The sequence below is a fragment of the Paramacrobiotus metropolitanus genome, unplaced genomic scaffold (genome assembly GCF_019649055.1).
Source record: "Paramacrobiotus metropolitanus isolate TYO unplaced genomic scaffold, Prichtersi_v1.0 Parri_scaffold0000019, whole genome shotgun sequence".
In the NCBI taxonomy this organism is placed as follows: domain Eukaryota; kingdom Metazoa; phylum Tardigrada; class Eutardigrada; order Parachela; family Macrobiotidae; genus Paramacrobiotus; species Paramacrobiotus metropolitanus.
Genome location: NW_026570239.1, coordinates 560,586 through 583,301, shown reverse-complemented (window position 1 = coordinate 583,301; position 22,716 = coordinate 560,586). Strand labels below are relative to the sequence as shown.

Below are 22,716 nucleotides of genomic sequence, written 5' to 3'. Positions count from 1 at the left end.
CCTTGTCAACGCTGACGTTGAGGGTGCTCTACTCAGCCATGCTGTCGCGGCCGCAGTTGGTTCAACAATCATTTCAAACCTATCGTTTAGCCTTGGACGGATTGCTGAGCCAGTTACAGTGGCGATTTTTCCTATAAGAGAATCATTATTCAATGAATCCCGGATCATAAGAAGCCACTGCAGTAATCCAGTAGCTACCGCTGGTACTCTGATACTCTGAGAATGACTGTTATATTGTATTTGCTGCTACATATATACAGTCCTGTCACGATGACTCACATACACGAGGCCACGACGTGCCTGTCAAGGTTAATTGCCAAGGACATTTATATCATAACTACGTTATAATTGCTCATTGTTGCATCAAGATTACTTCATAGCGATGAATCATCCTCATACCCTAACCGGTCCCGATCCATATATAAAGAGCCCATAAAAGGCATTCAATTCAGTAGAGAACAATAGAGTGTAATTGAGTCTAGTGATCACATCTAACAGTATATTGTAGTGAGCAATGGTCAATGGTTATTAAAGGTCATTTCGGAAGTTGTTGTTTGGTTTGTTTTTAATTTATATAGGTACTGGTCATCGTTGACCGACCTTTACATGGGGCTCATATACACACAGCATACAGTAGGTACACACATAGATAAAGAAAACAAAACTCGACGACTCAACAACTGAGGGACGGCCCTACGCCTGGTCAGAGCGGTGTGCGAGCGCCATGGCAACCGCCTAGGAAAGGTGCAAGTAAAATGCACCGGCGCTTTTATGCAATTTACTCTCGTGAAATCGACAGCCGGGAAGTGTGGGCCTATCAAGACCACACATGCCCCTAATGGGGATTAACAATATATATACAAAGCTTAAAACTGACCAGAAAGGGACGATCGGCGGGAATAACTGTTGAACAGCCACAAAGGTCTGAGACAACTGTAAATTGTTATCGGCTTCCCATTTTCGACTGCTACAGGTTGCAAGATTTTATGCACATTTCTTTTTCCTGAACTACCTATATATGTAATAAACATTGAGCAAAAACTAACTTAAAGCGGTTAAAAACTGATGGGATCGATAGCGCTGTCTCCTCAGTCCTCGCGTTAAATTGCATGAAAGCGCCGTAAATCGAGCTTCCGTCACGGATTCGCACATAAATCTGAAGAACGTGTTTACGCCGATTCCCCCTGCCACATTTTTATCCGAGTTTAAAAGATTTTCGAAAAAAATACATGAAACAAATGATACTTGAGATTCGCTCGATTAAGATTCTTTGATTCAGTCACGTGACTTTCACGCATTTTCACAGGTAACAGCCAGCCGCTGTCGCTGGGACCTGGGGGATACCCGCCTCCACATGGAGGTGCAACTGCTGGCTCAGGCGCTTATCGACGTGGAAGGCGCTGTGGATCGTATTGTCTGCCGCAACTGTCGCCTCTGCGGTGTCGGCGGCGAACATAGTCAGAAAATTTTGATGAGTGACGTAACTGCCATCCACGGTACGCTGACGGAAGTGCAGACGAGTATGTAGGCGCTGCTGGAGCGGTCGTTGATGGGGAGTCCGCTGGATGCGGCGGGGTTGGGACTGTGGATTGCGGAGCAAGTGCAGATTAAAGAAAAGTCAGATGTGTGCGCCGTCATTAAAAGGGTAGGACGATCATTTAGGTGAAAATTGGGGGCGCCGAGAACATTCAAAGTGCCAAATAATGATTGGTTAATAAATCATCCAGATTTTACAGACGAATCAGTGCGAAGATCCCCGCCTGACGAACCAGTACTGTCGAACGTACAGCTGGACGACGGCAGAGGTGCGCTGTTTGAATATGACAACGCTGTCCACACTGACGTTGTGGGTACTCAAAATGGCCAAGCGGACACAATCATCCTGCTACGAGCCGCGATTTTACTTGGCGTCGGAGCCTTCGATGGACTTCGATAGGGTTGATTTTCTGATAAAATGTTCATATCCAGGAGGACAACAGAAATTAGTAATGGCGGGAATGTCACCATCGTTTTTTTTAGTTTGTAAAAATGGCTACAAGAAGTACAGGTGGAAATATGGATAGTGTTGCGTTACATATTCTACTGGGAATGGTTAAAGTACTCGCATCACTGTATGTACTAAACAGGTTTTTTGCTGTTCGAACTAAAAATATCGTGCTATTGAACGTTATTAGAACGATTATAAAAATACCTAGAACCCGGTATAATGCGCGGAAGACAGTATGCAGATGTTTGTTACGCGAAAAACAGCACTTTCGACGGTGTTTGACCAGTACGGCAGTCCTTGTACATTTACTTGCGATTTCATCACTCGGCTTGGTCACTATTTAGCTGGATGGGCACCGTCCTCTTCACGAGGAAGCTGATTTTGATTTAAGCATTCATTTTGTAGACGAGAGTGCACTTCCTGTTCGGCCGGTGAAATTTGAAGGCGGCAGCATATGCTGCCAATCATTCCCACTTCTCTGCTCTCCTCTGGTTAACTGTAGCAGAGCTCTGCGGGGAAGCGAGATAGAGAAGCAGGCAGACTGCTGCATTCATTGCACTGCCTTTTGTCTTAAGTAATTTCTACCAGCAGCACATGGCACGCCAGCTTTATAGAGGTGTGGATAGCAGTCACAGATAGACTTGTGGACGAAAAAGTTGACATAGAAGTATTTCTTTATTCAGGAACCACTGCGCCAGTGCATTGCTTATCGAAAGGATTGCTTTTCTAAAAGCACCAACCGCAGCAAAATTGTGGCTATAAACTTTTGTTATAATCAATATACGGTGTAGCTTCGTAATCAATATACGAGGGCCACTGTTTCTTTCAATATATATTCATTGTGGCAGACGTCAACCTTCGGTTGCGCTTCTCAAACAAAGATGTGCAGCAACGGAACACGATCGTTTGATTATGCCGACTCATCGCCTCGCTGTGAGGTTTATCCCGGCACCGATATCTACCAATGGAACGCAGTGGATGTGGAGAATGTCGACGGATTTCTGGAGCGCGGTCTGATCACTAATACTCTCCACAGCGGTGTGATCGTGGATTTCGGCGTGCCCGGTCGGCGCTCGGAGATGGTCAAATACAAAAACGCCATCCACTGTCTCAGTTCCCGGCAGAACCATTACGCCCCCGCCGACAACTGGGACCAGGAATTCTTCGGGGCGTTGAAGCAGCCCGCCTCCCCTGAGACCTTTCAAGTGCTCGCACGGACGGCCGCCGACCGCCCGTGGACATGGTACCCGGCGGTGTTCCTGTTGCGGCAGATTCTGTGGAATAAGTATGCCTACATTGGGATTTCCATCGATGGGAAAGTGGTAACCAAATACGTTAGGGCCGTGTTGATTCGGTTGGCGCACCAGGAAAGGGCGCTGCGCGCTGTGGTCGCGGGTGATTACATTACGCGAACGTGCATGCTGCCGTGGAAGTATCGGGTGGAACGGCCTGTGGAGCCGGCGTTGTGGAGTCTGTGGGCAGACGGGCTGATGTCTGGACACAGTGCGTATCCCATCTGCGTGCACAATGATTGCTTGGTGTATTTTCAGCCTAGATACACGCTGTATACGCGGACTCTGACGAACATAACGCCAGTATCAAAGGAGGAACTGGTACGGCCATACCCCATAATTTGTAGATCTTATTACGCTGAATAATTCACTTTGACAAGCTTGTTGCTTCGAGTTAGTTGAACTGTAAGCGTCAAAAATTTGTTTGTGACTAATCATCATTCGCTATAATTTTCTAATGCGATATTTTTCGCATCAGAAACTATGTAGGAGTCAGGTGATGCATCAGAGAAGCACCGTATGCAAACGAATTTGGCGGCAGTTATGATAAATAATTTTCTGCGGCTACGTTGTCAGAATAGGTATCTCTTCTTATTACAGTTAAAAGTTATAACAGTTGAGTATATTTTTTCTGCCAGCACAGTTATCTGCTTCGACTTCCGGCAGCACTTGCTGCTCAACCATCCCCGCGTTTGAACAGTTGGCAGTGCAGCAGGGTGGCAAAATGACGTGATTATGCCATAGTCATATGATTTTGTCATGTTTCTAAAGCCAAAGGACACAGAAATGCCGCTACACTGTAGAACTATTGCCTTGGGACGAAACTAGTTTGGAAGTCTAAGACTTTTTTGGGTTACACGAATGCACATTGGTTGAACGCTATATCACGCAGTATGTTATTTCAACACATAATACACTTCATCCAGCCTCCTACCGATACAGAAGGTCTCCTGAACGCAAGCAGCAATACTGATTTTCTCCTTCGGAAACTTAGTTGACCGTTTCTCCTATGTTCTCTCTAAATGCGTAACTAGTTGTGCTTGTAATTAACAGAATCGGCTGATTAAAATCGCCGAAGCGCGGATGACCGGACGCCTACAGAACGCCGAAGGTCACTGGACAACGCCAGAAGAAAATGAACTCGCGGCCAGTTTTCCTTCCCATCTGCATGGAGAAGCGGCACTGGAAAAACTCCAAACGGCCGCGGCGCTCCCACCGGAACTCTTGCAAGAAATCTTGTCCTGCTTGGCTTTGAACGAACAACCGTTCTGCCGCCGAGTGAGTCCGCTGTGGAACGATCTCATCAACCAAATAGACAATGGGCCATATTTGACGCTCAACTTCGACAACCCCAGCGCATCAGCTTGCTCAGTGGGCACGTGCATCGTCCAATGTTTAGCCGCCACCACGGAGATGGTCGTCTTAATCGACGCCAACAAATCCTCAACGCTCCAGGAACTCAGCGACTGTTTGCACCTGATCAGCGCGGTGTATGAGCAGTGCGGCAACCGCCTGCGGAAGTTGCAGGTAATCTGCGCGGGTTCCGGTGTTCGTTAGAATCTTCGTGAAACTGACGCTCGCACTATTTTTCGTTTATATTTTGTTTTCCGGTGATAAAACAGTTTCGGCGGCCCAACCGGTCGGGTCTTCAAAGATCCTTTGAACAGTCAAAATATCATTTGAAAAATTTTGAGCGCTTGTTTTTCCTTTTTTATTTTCGTAACAGAAGAGTGCTTTTCTTAAATTCCTTCTGTTCAGCAATCATAACTGAAATAATAATTTGCAGACAGAAAGGCGGATTCCGAACTTCAATTATATATTATACAGTACGTGGATGACTTGCTGTAACTCAGTATCTGTACATGGTATCAATTTAAAATGGTATATAGGTGCGAGAAACGCTTCCTTATTGACTGAACATTTTTTTAAGGTCACGCACAAACCGTGACAAACGCACATAAAAGTCACGATCATTATTACGCCGAATTAAAATTTCTCATTTTTTTCAGAATTTATATAGCATTTTTAAACATACATGGGTCAGAAACTTTGTTAGGCACCCCGGCGGCTGGCGTACACCCTTTCTTTTGACAGGTGGTGGTCAACCATTGTCGCCGGGATTTAGCTGACATCCGCATCAGCACAGATTTGAAACTGCTGGCCCAGACGTGCAACAAAATCACAGCCCATCGTTGAACGAGCAACTGAAACATGACGGCACTTTCTGCGTTGACATTGTGGGTACTTTATATTGGTCCTGGCGGTCGCACGGCGACGTTGTTATTTGGCACGACAATGGACCTCGCCGGTGAACAGCTGAGATGGACATTGTAGGGCTTTTTTTGCCTAATTACTATTCTCCACCTCGCTCGCTGCTTAATTACATTGTGCTAATCCTCGCTACTTGTAATCGCTATTTTTCAGCTTATGGGTATGGAAACTTATCATATGAAATGAAAACAGGAGGGAAAAATGGAAATGGTATGGAGTTTTATAAGAAAAAAATCAAGAAAGACACTAGGTGTTCTTAACGAAACCGCATTCAAACATCGCTGTATCACTGTTTGCATCGCCAGCGGTTAGTAACCGCATACCAGCCGGTAAAAATTTTTAGCGGGGTTGTACGTACGTTTAACTCCGCTTATCTGTTGCAGTGTTGTTTCGGCGTCTACCCGATGTTTCTCTCTTGGCTCAGTCGCACAAGTCAGACTGAAACGATTGAGCCAGCGTGTGTGATGTAGGCGTCTGTAGGCAGTGTGACTACGGTAGGAGTAGGCACTACTAGGCAGATTGCCAGTAGTACGCAGCGTGGCTGTTTCTGTCAGATTTTGCCATCAAGAGAGAGCACGTTCCAGAGAACGTGTTTGCTTTCTCCTGTAAACTAGCCATACTAAGGATATTTCATATCCAATATCGTATCCTGATAATTATTATAATATCCATATCCCAACCCTTCGATCTAATATTTGCGGATATATAGTTGTATGGACAATTGGACATTGATATTGGATAATTATATTCATGGATATATTCCATTATATCCATATCCAGCAATCAATGCCATAGTGCTGAATATCCACAACCTTACGCTAAAGCATAGTACGAGTATAATTACAGTATATCATTTAGCGCAACAGGCTGCTTTCCGGAGGCGTCCTGCAAGGTGGTCTCGTTCCCGAGTCTCCGAGTCCGAGTAGCAGACGTTTGTTCTCTACGGAATTACTTCCTATAAATTACCCGCAAGACCGCTGCAGGTACAGCCTAGTACGGTAACGGTCCCGGAACGGTTTGACGGACGGAATTTTCAGTACAGTATTAACTGTGCGTATTCCAACGGAACACCACAGTTTACTTCTCTTGACTGAGCAGCAGGCACTGCGCTGCAATTCAGGGACTAATTTAAAAGGGGGGGGGTGCACGTATCACCCCCCCCCCCAAGGAATTTTTCAAAAAATGGGTACTTCAAAACAGTACTGCCTAAAAATTGCCACCAATTTTGCATAAAACCGTATACATTACTAGTTATTATTGAATTTCTAGCGATTTATGCAGTAAAACCGACTGTTTGCTTTGCGCTCCGCGCGAAATAAGCATCTTGTTCTACAATATCCAATCGAGTTAGTAAGCACGCTTATTCATTAAATAACAGACCATGCTCCAAGAACTGTTTTTCAAAGAAACTCTTGATGTTTACTGTTTTTATATAATTTCTGGATGGATTCCCAGTGGATTCCCAGTGCCCCTCGCGCCCAAGCGAGTTAAATTTGCCTATGCACTGCATTATCTTCGTATCACGATTTTTGCTTGCAGAAAGTCCTGATGTGAAATACGACGTAGTCGTATGAAATCCGAATAGGGATGGTACAAACAACAGTGCTAGAGAATCTGGCGTCTGTGAGCAGCAACTTTCTACCCAGAAATAGAACGCTTGGCAAAGTACTGCAGTCCTTCTTTCCATACAATCTCTATCCGACTGCAAATGCGTATAATCTATATCCTACTCTTCGTGTAGACTTTTCGATGCAGTAAACCTGAATCTGGGTCTGTGATGCGACGATGTGCAACAACGTTATCCGATCGTTTGATTGCTCAGATTCTTCGTTTCCCTGTGAGATTTTTCCCGGCACCGACATCTACCAATGGAACGCGGTGGATGTGAAGAACTCCGATGGACTCCTCGAGCGCGGTGTGGTCATCAATACCCTCCGCCGCGGTCTCCTCGTGGATTTCGGCGTTCCCGGCCGTCGCGCCCAGGTCGTCGATCTGAAGAGAGCGCAGCACTGTCTGAGTTCCCGACAGCAGCGTTCCGCACCCTTCAGCGACTGGGACGAAGAGTTTAAAAATTGGCAAAACACTCCTTCGTCTCCGGCTAACTTTCAGGTACTTGCGCGGACCGCCGCCGACCGCCCGTGGACGTGGTATCGTGCCGTGTTTCTGGTGCGGCGCGTCCTATGGAGTAAATATGCTTACATCCGAGTCCAGTTCGGTCAGAGTTTCGTGAATATGTACGCCAGCGCCCTGATGGTGCGACGGATGCCCCGCGACTGGGGCGCGACACACAGAGTCCGGGTGGAGGACTACGTCGTACGAGTGTGTACCCTCCCGCCAGAATATACAGCAAGACTGCCGGTGGACCCGGCGCTGTGGAATCTGTGGATGGAAATGCTGATATCGCTGCCTGGCTGCGCAGCGTATCCGACGTGTGTACAAAATGGCAGCCTACTGTATCTGCAGAACAGCGGTGGGCCCGCGAAACCGACGCCATTATCAGAAGGCGATCTAGTACGGTTAATCTACAGTAACTATTATACTTTTTGTTTTATCATCCAATTGCAGTAACCCAAATTTAGAAGCTGCTACACTTGAATATTTTAAAAATCGTGTTTTCCTATCACCGTACACGTATTTTAAGTTATTGATTTCGGACTTGCGACCCACAGTTTTGCCGCATAAGAGACGTTGCGTTTGTAAGTTATAGAATCGGGTATGTGAACTGGCCAAAGCGGAGAAGATGCGGCGGCTACAGGCTGGCTGGACCTTCAACGACGATCAGTGGATACCTCCCGAAAACCAGCTCGGAATTAGTGTAAGTACTGGTAGCCTGCATTTGACTATTTATTCATGTTGACCGCAGGTGCAGGCACGCTGTATGAGCGCGTTCACGTTTCATACACAGGCTTTATACAATCTGTAGTAACCGTTCTATCACAGAACAACGGTGGCAGCTTCCACAACTACGGGGTACGGGGGCATTTTGGGCATGTAGCTCACAACCGCCTCGAGTGAAGAGCAACGTTGGCAGATGCGCGCTCGCTCGCAAAGTGGTTGCATGGTCAGCTTTGTGCGCTTGAAGAGGATCTTGAATGTTCTGGTGCAGTTTTATGGTATTTCGGTCCTATCTTGCTTCCCATAATTTTATTTCATAGTAAGAACAAGGCTGCATAAAAAGAATATATTTATTTATTTTTTTATGAACGGGGTGATAAGTAGTGACAATTACGGCTGATGCAATCACAACTGGGGTGCAAATCTCCCCCATATGCCACAGCCATGACCGTTGGTCAAATTTTGCTTGACTTTAGATAGTAAGGATAGAACTAAAAATTATACAGTCAAACATTATGGTTTGACCAAATAAAACATTTTCAGACTAATTTTTCAGGATTTTTGCAATTCCGTAAGTCCCAGAAAGACCCCACTACTGCTAGAACGGTTAAAACGTGTACGCACTCTAATCCTTTGATACGTAATCGTTGATGGTCTCATACAACGTACATGGCCCGATAGTGCCCAACCAATGAACAAATGCAGGCAAGCAGTAAAGTAAGCTTTCGTAGAGTGAACCTCCAATTCTGACCGCCGCATTCCCACCGGAACTCATGCGAGAGATTCTTTCCTGTTTCGGCATGAACGAGCGACCGTTCTACCGCCGCGTCAGCCCGCTCTGGGACGCGATCATGAAGCAGGATGATGACCGCCAGCGCCTGACACTGACCTTTGATGACGCCGGCACAGCAGGCTGCTCCGGAGCCATGGGCATTATCAAGTATTTAACCGCCGCCACGGAGGTGGTCGTCATTACCAACGCCAGGCAAAGCATGATGCTACAGGAACTCGGCGACTGCTTGCGCTTGATCAGCGCTGTGGTCCAGCAACACGGTAACCGCCAGAGAAAGTTGCAGGCATGTACTGAAAATGCGCTGGGTGCGCTGTGTGGTAAAATCTCCGTAGGATTGTGTGTGTGTGCTGGGCATTCGGTTGCTTTGCTATGGTTCAAAAGAGTTTTGGGCTACAGTTTCCTCGGCCAGGTTAAAATTCCGATGCTAGAATGTCGCCCTATCCCGAAAAAGGGAAATTTTACCTCAGATTTGACTGAAATTCAGTTATTTTATATTTATTATAATCAAACAGAACTATGGAGAAATAAAATTCGACACTGCGACTATTGTATTATTAGTACAGTATATATATTGCTCAATTTTTGGCGAGTTACTACTGTACTGTTATTTTTAGGCAGTAAGGGCAAGCTAACAACCGTTCTTCCTGAAAATTTCTGTAGATAGCCCGGAACTTTTTTTAATAGGTGGTGTTCCACCGCTGCCGCTGGGAACTAGGTGATGACCGCCTCCCGGCGGAAGTAAGGCTTTTGGCGAAAACGTGGGCGGAAGCTGAGGCCGCCGTCGAGCGCATCGTCTGGCGCAACTGCCGCTTGTGTGGTATTGGCGATGAACAGAACGAGTGTGTTGTGGTCAGTGACGTCACCACCTACCCTGATATGGGGTGGAATCTGCGGACGGATTTGTATGCGTTGCTGGAGCGCCATTTGTTGTGGCCGGAACATCGGATTCCGCTGAATATCGACGGTTTGGGACGGTGGATTGCGAAGGAAGCGCGGCTGAATGTAGCGTCGGACAACTGTGCCACCATTAAACGGGTAGGATTTTCCCTTAGTTCGAAATAAACCTAGGCGCGTAGTCTTTATACTGTTGTTTGTAGATACTAGAGACCTATCAGAGCAATGATCCCCGTCCGACAAACCGCTACCGTGGGAAGCCTGGCTGGAGCGGGCAAGATCTGCGTCAGTTAGATATAAAAACGTTGTCAACGCTGACGCTGTGGGTACTGCACTTAACCATGCTGTCGCAAGCGCAGTTTAATCTGCGACCGTTTCATCGGCGACCTATCGTTAGGTCGACCGAACGACTGCCAACTACTAGATAATGCTTGTCCAAAGAGTTCTTGTTAATAGCGTATTATTTAAATTAACTTAAATTTTGGCTAAACGGTTTAATTGCTTAAACTGCATCGGTTGAAGCTATGAGTCTGCTGAAATTTTACGACAAAATTTCTGGCGGTTAACCAGAAGTACAGTAGTTGAAAGTTGCAATCGGTTAGCCACAGTTAACCAAGACTGAACATTTTTTCCAGCATTGAAAATGGGTTAGTTACTGTGTCCAAACTGTTATCATCGGCAGACGTAAAATGCAGTACGCTATATAGCGGCATCCCAATTACTTCAACTCAAGGGACGACCAAACCCAGCTTTACGGGTTTATTCATACATTATGGAATAGTGATTGTCTGCGGGTTGGGCACGCTATCAATCGAACTGAAAACAAAACGCAGATAATTAGTGTCAAAAGCCTTTAAGCCATGTACGCTGCCGTTTATCTGTACGCGCAGTGCGCGGACAGATAAACGGCAGCAAGTAAGTACTGCAAAACTACCATACATTACAACTCGTAGTATGGAAAGCGTAGTTTGCGTACAATGCGGGTTGGTTCTCCGAGTTTTTGCCCATTTCACGCCGTAAGCCGATGAGTTGTTCGGTTTCTTCAATTAGTTTAACCGCCTTAAGTAATCTGTCGTCGGGTGCGGTCAAGCCTTCTTTGGGCATTGTAATATCGGCATAATCACTACTGCAGCAAACAACGAGCAATAGAATTTTGGTTAATCGAGAAATTTTATTAGCTAACAAACACAATTTTTCGAACATTATATTCCTAAAGTACTGATTTTATGCACGACGACGCTTTTCTCCTGTATTTGATTGCTGTGCAAATCTTATCTTGTATATCCGTCGAATTAAAAAATTGAATAAAACAAACGGTTTAAATATATTCTAAGCTTTCTTTTAAGTATAACCGTTCTTATTGTTAGCCATGTTCATAAATCTTCCGAGAACAGAAACCCTTATTTACAGGTACTTAACTGCATTTATGATAATACATATTTTCCTAATTCTTAGAATGGAGCGGCAAAATGCTATGTGCAGAGTGCTTAATCTGTGGTCTGTTGCACATGGTTCAATAACGGTTCAATAATGGTTCAATCTGTGGTCTGTTGCACATGGTTGCCGATAGACGTTCGATCGTTTCAATAAACTGCTGTATATGCAAGCAACAGGTTTCATCCTAATTCTGGGGCACCACTCGAGCGCGATAATTTTGCAACGATTTATTTTGAACAGTCTCCACAAAAACGCTGGCCAGAAAGAAAACCTAACAAGTAAGTTCCATCACTCACACAACTAATAACAATATAACTATTAGAAAGTTCTTAGAAAACCGGATAATGAGGAACCGCAGTATCACACGTACACTACACCACGTGTATACATTGAGGAGACCTATGTAAGAACGCATGCCACTCGTTTAACCAAGAACATTGGCAGCCAAACAGGCATTGCAGACGGAGACGGGTGGGCAGATGTTGGCGTTGATGGGCGCTTGCACTCCAGCTCCGTTGAGAGCGTTGATCGGCACCAGACTGAGGAGACCGCCACCACCACTGTTTCCGCCACTGACCACCTGGGTGTTCCAGTTACCGTTGTTCTGACACTGTGCCATTCCTGCAAATTAAGAAGTGGTTCAAAATAATTATTTTTAAACGGCGATTTTGAAAAATTAATAAGGTTCGTGTTACATGTTGAGAGAAATGGAAAGGTCAGAAGAATGTTTTGCAAAACGCCGATGCTACGTCAGGTGACACTTACCGCATGTGGCGTGCTGTTCCGCCGTGCAGCCGGCCGAGCCACCGGTAACTTGTCGGCGTTCACGCAGAACGTTGGCGCTGACGCTGGCCACCAGGAGAAGGGTCATCAGGATGCAGTTCATGGTTTCGGATAACGGAAAAAAAAGACGCGTATTTTGCGAAGAAAACAAATTTTCAAGAGAGAAGTTGACTGCGCTGAATGCTGGTGAGCGTCTCGGCGGTTATATACTGGCGGAACCGGCGCCGGTGTCGGAGCGACGCTATTCTGGGGATGTGCCAGCGGATGTGTTTCGTCGGACGTTTGCAAGAACTAACGAAGCTTGTCTCTGGCAAATGCTGCTGTTAACTGGTGTCACCGGAATGTTCCGGCTTTTGCTTGTGTGCCGTCGCAGCAACGATGGTGCGTTCTTCAGGTAATGAGTACCTGCATTGGTATTATGTGCAGCGGCCCGCGGCTGGGTTTGTGCCCGCTTAACTCGCGTGATGATCAAGCGGTTTACCAAAAGTGATGATCTTGTTAGGAAAATCTTAATTCTGTACGTATACAGTTGTAGTTTCCATAAAATTCTTTCTACACATGAAATATAGAGTCAGTACGTACTGTTGCCGCTAGATGAAATGGCACCACTCCTAGATCCGGGTGCTGCCTCCCCCCGCCGGACATCGCACACGTTGCGTAGAACATCGAGCAGCGTGTGTGTAGTTTTCCGTACACCAGACTCTGTGGTGCCATATCATCTAGCGGCCACTGAGTATTATGTATTACCAGCAACCAGGTATGGTGGGTATCTAGTGTCTCCTTGTGCATCATGCGAGCCCGCGGCTGGGTTTGTGCCCAAAGCGGGCACAGACCCAACCGAGGCGGATCATTTTTGCAACTGCTTCGCATACTCGTACGGTTAGAATAATTAGCTTTTTACCGTGGGAAAAGCCAGAGCAACAGACCAGCCGACCGAGATAACAACGGCAAAGCCGATGCACATTGCACACATTAGTCGCAGAACCAGCCGCAGGCAATGTCTCGCTTGAGCGTGAGTCACGCTCACCGTAGTTATTACCTATCAGCGTCTTAACGATCGTTCTACTGTCGGAGACATTCTTGGGATCGTTCAATCGTTGCATTTCGACCATAGTCACACAAAAGTATAGATATGCTACTGTAATGCTGTAGACATCCGTATACAATGATGGTCACTAGAACCACTACCATGGCGTCTCAAAATGACCTTTGGCTCTGAGTACCCCTCCCCAAAGCACACCGCGTTGGAAATTGAAAATTCCGCGACCCGTCACCATATCGTATGACCTGAAAATGCACTAGTGCTGCGCTGAGAAGCGGTTGTACTTTCTGCTGGTAACATACTGATAAAATTAATTTTCACAGTTCAGGGAAATGTCATTTTGGCGCGTGATAGCTGTGCATCACAATGCAGCTGGATTCGAAGTTTTCGGAATTTTCCTACTGTACGAAGTAACTGCGAGATATAACTCATACCCGCAAAACTAACAGGGTCTCAGCTGGGACCTACTGAAGCTATTTAGTAAATAGTAATCTTTGCGCGCGTTTTTAAATACCGTTTTGCTGCGACTTTTGGTGGGATATCGAAACGGTACTTTATTTGCTCGAGCTTAAGGGACACTGCATTCCCCTGACCGCTCTGGAAGTCGATTTATTTGAGGCCAGATTTCTTTGTGTATCAAATAAAGGTAAATGTGGCGGAGTTGCCTCCGGGCGCACATCAGAGCAACGGGCAAAGCAATTATTTTTGTTGAAAAATGATATATTGGACGGCAAAAGCGTTGCGGAAACCATGAAAGAAAATGTTTTTGCAAATTTATCTACATGTATATACGAAACTTAAACGATTAGACCGACTGTTTCCGGCGAAATGTGACCTACACACAGTTTTCAATCGTTTTTAAAGGATTCGATTCCGAGATGAGTAACTTTGTGCTCATAAAATCCAACCAAAAAAAAGCATAAAATTTCCAAAATACAAAAATATTTTCCAGTAGCCTTAAAAGTCTCCTGAGTGGAGTTTGGCTACTGTTGGGTCGATAATAATAACACGTAATAATTGTATAATGCAATTACAGTAATCTTGGCGTGTGACGTGTTAGTTAAGACCCGGAAAATGGTGAACTGCATTCCACACCGAAACAGTGCATGAAGAACAATTTGTGAAATGTTAGTTCCATTGACATCGATAACTGCCGAGTGCACGCTACCGAAATAATGGGAGATTAATACGTCTACTCCTTCTATTGTTTCATGGCAATGCGGGCCTACAGCGCATAATGTAATCCCAAATTAATTATTTTTGGAGCAGTCTGGCAGTCTTAATTATTGAGAGTGCCCCCCGCTGCCTCGTCCAGTGAATCGGTGTCACTATTTACCTGTCGCACTCTTATGGCCTCGGTTGTTGGCTCATAGCGGAGTAGCCAGAGTACAACAGGAAATCAGAGTAATAGAGCACCAGACAGACTAATTCAAAAGATCATTTTCTTCTCGTCATTTCTGCCCGCATGCTATAGTACGGCAGATGCCACGTGGTGCATGGGGGCAACGCAATAAAGGCCGAGCCCGAGGGCCTCCGATTCCAAACAATAGCCATTCCGTAATAGTCTTAGCAATATTATTGTTTCGACTACACAGAAGGAATAAAACAATCACAAAGTACGGATGCTGCTTTCGAATTTATGACCTGTTTCTAATTCTCAATCTCAGTGTTACACTTTTCGCGGCGTGAATTCTGTGTAAGATGTCTGCTTTCGAAAAGGCCGTGCGCACCACCGGAATACGATCGTTTAATTGTTCCGACTCGCCGTCTTTCTGTGAGATTTATCCTGCCACCGACATCTACCAATGGAACGCGGTGGATGTGAAGAATGCCAAGGGACTTCTCGAGCACGGTCTCGTCATCGACACCGTCCCCGGCGGTTTGCTCGTGGATTTCGGTGTGCCTGGCAGACGCTCGGAGTTCGTTGAACATAAAAAGGCGCTGCACTGCCTCAGTTCGCAACAGAAGCGCTTCGCCCCTGCCGAAGACTGGGAAAAGGAGTACAAAAAGGCCTCGCGTCCCCCCGCACCCGTGGGCAGCTTTGAACATGAGGCCCTCGCACGAACGGCGGCCGACCGCCCATGGACGTGGTACCCGGCGGTGTTCCTGTTGGACCGGGTTCTGTGGAATAAGTACGCATATATCGAAATCTACATGGATGGGAGTGTCATGACCCAATTTGTAAGCCCCGTGGGGGTGCGGCTAGGGCGTTGGGACAGGGGGGTGCGCACTGTCGGGCCGGATGATTACATTTTGCGGGAGTGTAGATTGCCGGCGGAGTACCTTGTGGGACGACCCGTAGAGCCGGCGCTGTGGAGTCTATGGGTGGAAGGGCTGGTGTCGGTGTACGCCTGCAGGGCGTACCCCAGCTGCGTACGCAAGGAAAGCCTGCTGTATCTGCAGGATAACTTTACTTCGACAGAACCGCTGTCAGAGGCTGAGCTGGTACGAACCGTCCGACCGCATCTAGTTTCTAAGAAATAGTTTTGAATGCTCTAGGACTCTACATGTTCAAGAATGTCCTTATGTTCATTGCTTATGATTCGAAAAAAAATTAATTTTTTCAATCTTTTCATGTTTACTGTGACTAACGAGGCAAATTATTTTTCTAAAATTAATATTAATAATAAATGTTATCTTAATCGGCCCGTGCAGTCTGGGTGACTCTGCGGGTAATACGCTGTGGTTTAAACCTTAAGGCTGTATGCTCGATTCTTACTGTAGGTTGGGAAATTTTTATTTCATAGAATCAAACTAAAAAGTATTCAAGTATCAAACTAAAAAGTATTCAGTATTCAAAGTATTTAAAACCTAAGCAAAAATATTTCCAATGGTCTCAAAGTGTGTGTTAATGGAGTTTGGCTAGTTTACCTTGATAATAGTAAAATAATAATAGAAAGTATTGCTGAATCGATCGTTTCTCAGGTAAGCCCGTGCTCAGAGCGGCGATGTGGCTTGCAAAGAAGGTTTTTCGAAACAAAAGAAAGTGCGGGAAGACGGCTTTGGTCACTCTGCGCGAACCTGATGTACATAATTGTGTTACAGGATCTGGTAAATCAACAAGCCAAAAAAGAGATGGCGCGTCGTCTACAGGCCGGTTGGACCTACGCTGAAGGCCAATGGACCATCCGACCCAGGTTCAATCTTCTGCGTGCCGCACTGGCACAAAATTCTCTGCAAATGTTTAGAGCAATTCCACCGGAACTCTTGCGAGAAATCCTCTCCTACTTGTCCGCGAATGAGCGACCGTTTTACCGTCGTGTCTGCCCACTATGGAACACGGTTATTATCCAGGAATACACCACTCAACGCCTGACACTTTATTTCGACAACGCCGGCAGTAACGCTTGCTCCGTTGGCATGTGCGTCATCTGGCAGTTAACCGCCGCCACGGAGGTGGTCGTCGTGACCAATGCGAGGCAATGTCTGCCGCTGCAAGACCTTAGCGACGCCCTGCGCCTGATCAGCGTCGTGTACGAGCAGTTTGGAACCCGCCAGCGAAAGTTACAGGTAAATGCGCCGGTAGCGCGTGGCCTTCACTCTTCAGGTGATTCGTAGGAATGCTATAAATTGTGTTTGTACCAAAATTATCTGCTCCCGAAACATTTCAATTTTCAACAACATTTTCAACACACTTTTCAACTTATCAAAATATTTTTTTTTAAATTCGTTTCAGATTTTAAAAATGATACTAGATCCATGTTGTAGCGATCGGTGTTCGGTTTTATAACGATCTTCGCATTATATTACGTATTAGAGTACTTCGGTAAATCATAAATGCGTGTTGTAATAAAATTTATCTAATATTCAGTCGCGCGGAGTATCCTTTTGTTAAACAGGTCCTGGCTAATCGCTGCCTCTGGGATCTCGGGGACGACCGCCTCCCCGAGGAGGTGAAGCTTTTGCCAACGCCTGTGCCGGTGCGGCCGCCGCGGTGGAGTGTATCATCTGGCGTAATTGCCGCTTCAGCGGCATCGGAGGTAAGAACAACGAGCTTGGTGTGGCACTGACGTCAGTCCCATTCGGGACACGTTGATGGAGACGCAAACGGAACTGTATGAACTGCTGGAGCGGCAGTTGTTGCGGATTCCCCTGGACATCATGGGGTTGGGACGATGGATTGCGAAGGAAGCGCAAGTCAGCGGAAAGTCAGACGGTTACACCACCATAGAAAGGGTAGGAACGCCATTCAAATTTGGAGAGTGACTCAAGGCTGAAAACATGACATTCTTTTTGAATTTTGAAGATTTTGCTGGCATATCAATGCAAGGATCCGCGTCTGACGAACCGCTACCACCGGGAGTATGCCTGGTCAAAGGAAGCGCTGTGCCGTTTAGATGTGACGACGTTGTCCACGCTGACGTTGTGGGTACTCAATCTGACCATGATGTCGCGCCCACAGTGGATCTGCAATCATTTTATTTGCGACCGATCGTCTGACCCACCGAAAAACCGCTGCACTGGGTTTGGTAGGACTCCGTCAAGATATGCTCCGAGAGATTTACAATAAATTTTGTGGTAGCTGAATGAGCGAGCTACGTCTTCTTGCTCCAAATAAAAGGAGCCGTCAATGGCTTAGAGTTAGCAAGGAATCTTGTACTTGCTGTTGTCACCCGGCTGAAGTATTACGATGCGGCAATGCATGAGCCATGAGGCTAAATTAGGCGCGGTCCATAAGCACCATGTTTAGCCACAACTTCATACTCCAGACGGGAGATGGCAGCAAGTACAGGGAGTGCTTGTCAAAACAATTGTCTGCCCCTGATATATCTTAATGTCTGTTAAAGGCCGGATGTACAGAGTATGTAAACTGCCACTCTAAACAGTAAACGCTTATTTTTATTGTGCTGCTTGTACACTTCCGGTATACATGTATTCCTATTGTATCATGGGTCCCTAATACAAATAAAATTCTAAAATATCTGAACGTTAACATTGGTGGCTACCTGATTATCTGTCGCGGCAGACATGCGATAGCAAATACTATCGTTTGTGACATTCCTTATTTTTTAAATTGTTTTTGAAGTTTTAACTTTAAATCTTGAAGTCAACTCTTCGTAAACAGTCTCGTTAACTTGGGTAAGCAATATGTCAAGGTTGTCAACAGCAGCAATTTTTTTCTGAAACGGAGCGATCGTACTGCCGGCTCGTTTTGATTGTTTCTGACGCGGGCCAGGCAGGGAGGGCACAGTCGGTAAAACGTATCGAGTAGGGCAGAGACTGTAGTGAACAGCGTACTCCCGTATTGCCTACCGCTTCCGTCCGGTTATTCGGCTGGCCATGTCCACTGCGCTCTGTGTTGATAATAAAGAGGAGAGAGAAAACCTACCCGTTGCCAAGCTGATTATCTGTGCAGCAACTGCACTGGCTGCCGTGGCTACTGTAATCTGATTGGGCGGAATTGTTTACTCTTACAGTGTACTTCCCCGTCTTCTCCCTGCCATCCGATCAGCTGTATTTGTGCCTTGAGGGTAGTTATGGACTTATGTGGCTGAACGGGCAGCCAGCTGAGCGCTATTAATCCACATAGAATGTAGGCGCAGCGTAATAACGCCGCAGGGCGACAATCTTTATTAAAGCCGTATTATGTCTTCAGTGTGTAATCGTATCTGTACATGCCATATGGAATCTCAGGGTACAGAGAAACAGTTACGGATATAAACAGCAGTCGGCGATGCTGAACGTCTGGCGTTGATTTTTAGCCATATTTTTGTTACAGCACACTGAGCACAGCACAGCGAATACAGCATTCGCAAAATCCCGTTGTTTTATTCCGTGCCAGTGATTGGCATATTGGATCAAGCAGTCATTTAATCCCAGCATGTCCAGGCAGTACAGCAACGAAATCCGATCGTTTAATTGTTCCGACACGTCGCCATTTTGCGAGATTTATCCCGGTACAGACATCTACGAGTGGAACGCGGTGGATGTGCAGAATGCCAACGGGATTCTCGAACGTGGTCTGGTCAGAAGTACCGCTAACCGCGGCCTGCTCGTGGATTTCGGCGTGCCCGGACGACGCTCGCAGCGTGTCCCGTTCAAAAAGGCGTTGTACTGCCGCAGTTCCCCCGAACATCGTTTTAGTCCCTACCAGGACTGGAACGCAGAGCACCAAGGTGCGTTGACTGTAGTGAACAGCGTACTCCCGTATTGCCTACCGCTTCCGTCCGGTTATTCGGCTGGCCATGTCCACTGCGCTCTGTGTTGATAATAAAGAGGAGAGAGAAAACCTACCCGTTGCCAAGCTGATTATCTGTGCAGCAACTGCACTGGCTGCCGTGGCTACTGTAATCTGATTGGGCGGAATTGTTTACTCTTACAGTGTACTTCCCCGTCTTCTCCCTGCCATCCGATCAGCTGTATTTGTGCCTTGAGGGTAGTTATGGACTTATGTGGCTGAACGGGCAGCCAGCTGAGCGCTATTAATCCACATAGAATGTAGGCGCAGCGTAATAACGCCGCAGGGCGACAATCTTTATTAAAGCCGTATTATGTCTTCAGTGTGTAATCGTATCTGTACATGCCATATGGAATCTCAGGGTACAGAGAAACAGTTACGGATATAAACAGCAGTCGGCGATGCTGAACGTCTGGCGTTGATTTTTAGCCATATTTTGTTACAGCACACTGAGCACAGCACAGCGAATACAGCATTCGCAAAATCCCGTTGTTTTATTCCGTGCCAGTGATTGGCATATTGGATCAAGCAGTCATTTAATCCCAGCATGTCCAGGCAGTACAGCAACGAAATCCGATCGTTTAATTGTTCCGACACGTCGCCATTTTGCGAGATTTATCCCGGTACAGACATCTACGAGTGGAACGCGGTGGATGTGCAGAATGCCAACGGGATTCTCGAACGTGGTCTGGTCAGAAGTACCGCTAACCGCGGCCTGCTCGTGGATTTCGGCGTGCCCGGACGACGCTCGCAGCGTGTCCCGTTCAAAAAGGCGTTGTACTGCCGCAGTTCCCCCGAACATCGTTTTAGTCCCTACCAGGACTGGAACGCAGAGCACCAAGGTGCGTTGAGCTTTCATGTCCTCGCTCGCGCGGCGGCCGACCGCCCATGGACGTGGTACCCGGCGGTGTGTCTCCTGCGCCGGCTCCTGTGGAGTGAATACGCGTATGTCCGCATCCAACTGGGTGAGAGCAGCGTCAACAAATACGTCAGCACTCTCGGGGTCCGCGTAGCGGCCCCTGACTGGAGGGCACCTGCTGTCAGGTCGGGCGATTTCCTCTCTCGGACTTGCAGCCTGCCGCGGGAATATCGAACTGGGCAGTCGGTGGAGCCGGCATTATTGAGTTTATGGGTGGACGCGGTGGTGTCGGCGCAGGGCTGCCCCGCGTATCTCGTCTGCGTCACGAATGACAGCCTAGTGTATCTCCAGAAGGGGTGCAACAGCACGAAGCCGGCAAGAGCATCCCGCCCTTACCGACCACCCAGGTGCCATCACGCGAAGCCGGAACCGATGTGCGATGAAGAATTTTTAGGGATGTACTGCATTCTATACTCTATACTCTATAAGGTGTGAGGGATATACTCTATAAGGTGTGAAATTCGAAACAGTGATAGTGCACTGGCTCACCAGTTCGGTAACTCATCACTTCACTGGCTCATTTCACTGGAAGTTGGTGTGTGCCCAGTGGTGTATGTCCGGTCAGTAGTGGTGGCTCGATTACTTGCTTAGCTAACCGGTTCCGTTCGCAGGACAGTAGTGGTAGCTCGGTCACTCATGTACACTGTACAATAATGACAGCTCGGTCACCCGCTCACCACCCGGGTTTCTGCCCCGGGATGCAGTGACAGCTCGGTCACATGCTCATCTCCCGGGCTTTCTGCGCCGGACAGCAGTGGTAGCTCGGTCACCCGCTCAACCAACGGACTTTGTACACTGACAGTAGTGACAGCTCGGTCACTCGTATCACCTCCCCGGCTTTCTGCGCCGGACAGCAGTGGTAGCTCGGTCACCCGCTCACCTAACGGGCTTTGTACACTGGACAGTAGTGACAGCGCGGTCACCTGCTCATCTCCCGGGCTTTCTGCGCCGGACAGCAGTGGTAGCTCGGTCACCCGCTCAACCAACGGGCTTTGTACACTGGACAGTAGTGACAGCGCGGTCACCCGCTCACCTCCCCGGCTTTCTGCGCCGGACAGCAGTGGTAGCTCGGTCACACGCTCAACTAACGGACTTTGTACACTGGACAGTAGTGACAGCTCGGTCACCTGCTCATCTCCCGGGCTTTCTGCGCCGGACAGCAGTGGTAGCTCGGTCAACCGCTCAACCAACGGGCTTTGTACACTGGACAGTAGTGACAGCGCGGTCACCCGCTCACCTCCCGGGCTTTCTGCGCCGGACAGCAGTGGTAGCTCGGTCACACGCTCAACTAACGGACTTTGTACACTGGACAGTAGTGACAGCTCGGTCACCTGCTCATCTCCCGGGCTTTCTACGCCGGACAGCAGTGGTAGCTCGGCCACCCGCTCAACCAACGGACTTTGTACACTGACAGTAGTGACAGCTCAGTCACTCGTATCACCTCCCGGGCTTTCTGCGCCGGACAGCAGTGGTAGCTCGGTCACCCGCTCACCTAACGGGCTTTGTACACTGGACAGTAGTGACAGCGCGGTCACCCGCTCACCTCCCGGGCTTTCTGCGCCGGACAACAGAGGTAGCTCGGTCACACGCTCAACTAACGGACTTTGTACACTGGACAGTAGTGACAGCGCGGTCACCCGCTCACCTCCCGGGCTTTCTGCGCCGGACAGCAGTGGTAGCTCGGTCACACGCTCAACTAACGGACTTTGTACACTGGACAGTAGTGACAGCTCGGTCACCTGCTCATCTCCCGGGCTTTCTGCGCCGGACAGCAGTGGTAGCTCGGTCACCCGCTCAACCAACGGACTTTGTACACTGACAGTAGTGACAGCTCGGTCACTCGTATCACCTCCCGGCTTTCTGCGCCGGACAGCAGTGGTAGCTCGGTCACCCGCTCACCTAACGGGCTTTGTACACTGGACAGTAGTGACAGCGCGGTCACCCGCTCACCTCCCGGGCTTTCTGCGCCGGACAGCAGTGGTAGCTCGGTCACACGCTCAACTATCGGACTTTGTACACTTGACAGTAGTGACAGCTGGGTCACCTGCTCATCTTCCGGGCTTTCTGCGCCGGACAGCAGTGGTAGCTCGGTCACCCGCTCAACCAACGGGCTTTGTACACTGGACAGTAGTGACAGCGCGGTCAACCGCTCACCTCCCGGGCTTTCTGCGCCGGACAGCAGTGGTAGCTCGGTCACACGCTCAACCAACGGGCTTTGTACACTGGACAGTAGTGACAGCGCGGTCACCCGCTCACCTCCCGGGCTTTCTGCGCCGGACAGCAGT

At 47.7% G+C, this 22,716-nt stretch overlaps 1 protein-coding gene across 2 annotated transcripts; it reads left to right on the top strand.

Annotated features, from left to right (window-relative positions):
* Positions 1–6,029: 6,029 nt before the first annotated feature.
* LOC129586013 (uncharacterized) lies at positions 6,030–11,301 on the top strand. Of its 2 annotated transcripts, XM_055478992.1 has the most exons (7): positions 6,030–6,533; positions 7,090–7,215; positions 7,292–8,061; positions 8,258–8,365; positions 9,117–9,461; positions 9,863–10,213; positions 10,276–11,301. In XM_055478992.1, exons 3-7 carry the CDS (start codon positions 7,336–7,338, stop codon positions 10,498–10,500), a joined length of 1,755 nt encoding a protein of 584 aa, XP_055334967.1. In that variant the 5' UTR covers positions 6,030–6,533; positions 7,090–7,215; positions 7,292–7,335; the 3' UTR covers positions 10,501–11,301. The 2 variants fall into 2 exon arrangements, with proteins under 2 accessions (XP_055334967.1, XP_055334968.1); XM_055478993.1 differs by lacking the exon at positions 7,090–7,215 and having other exon boundaries at positions 6,030–6,378.
* The last annotated feature ends 11,415 nt before the right edge of the window (positions 11,302–22,716 follow it).

What these genes read in the sequence shown, in the direction of transcription:
- LOC129586013 (XM_055478993.1), top strand. Translation starts at nt 7,336, where the DNA reads ATGTGCAACAACGTTATCCGATCGTTTGATTGCTCAGATTCTTCGTTT. An exon ending in AAAACCAGCTCGGAATTAGT is followed by an intron (nt 8,366 to 9,116) that starts GTAAGTACTGGT and finishes AAGCTTTCGTAG; the next exon opens with AGTGAACCTCCAATTCTGAC. An exon ending in ACTGTGCCACCATTAAACGG is followed by an intron (nt 10,214 to 10,275) that starts GTAGGATTTTCC and finishes TGTTGTTTGTAG; the next exon opens with ATACTAGAGACCTATCAGAG.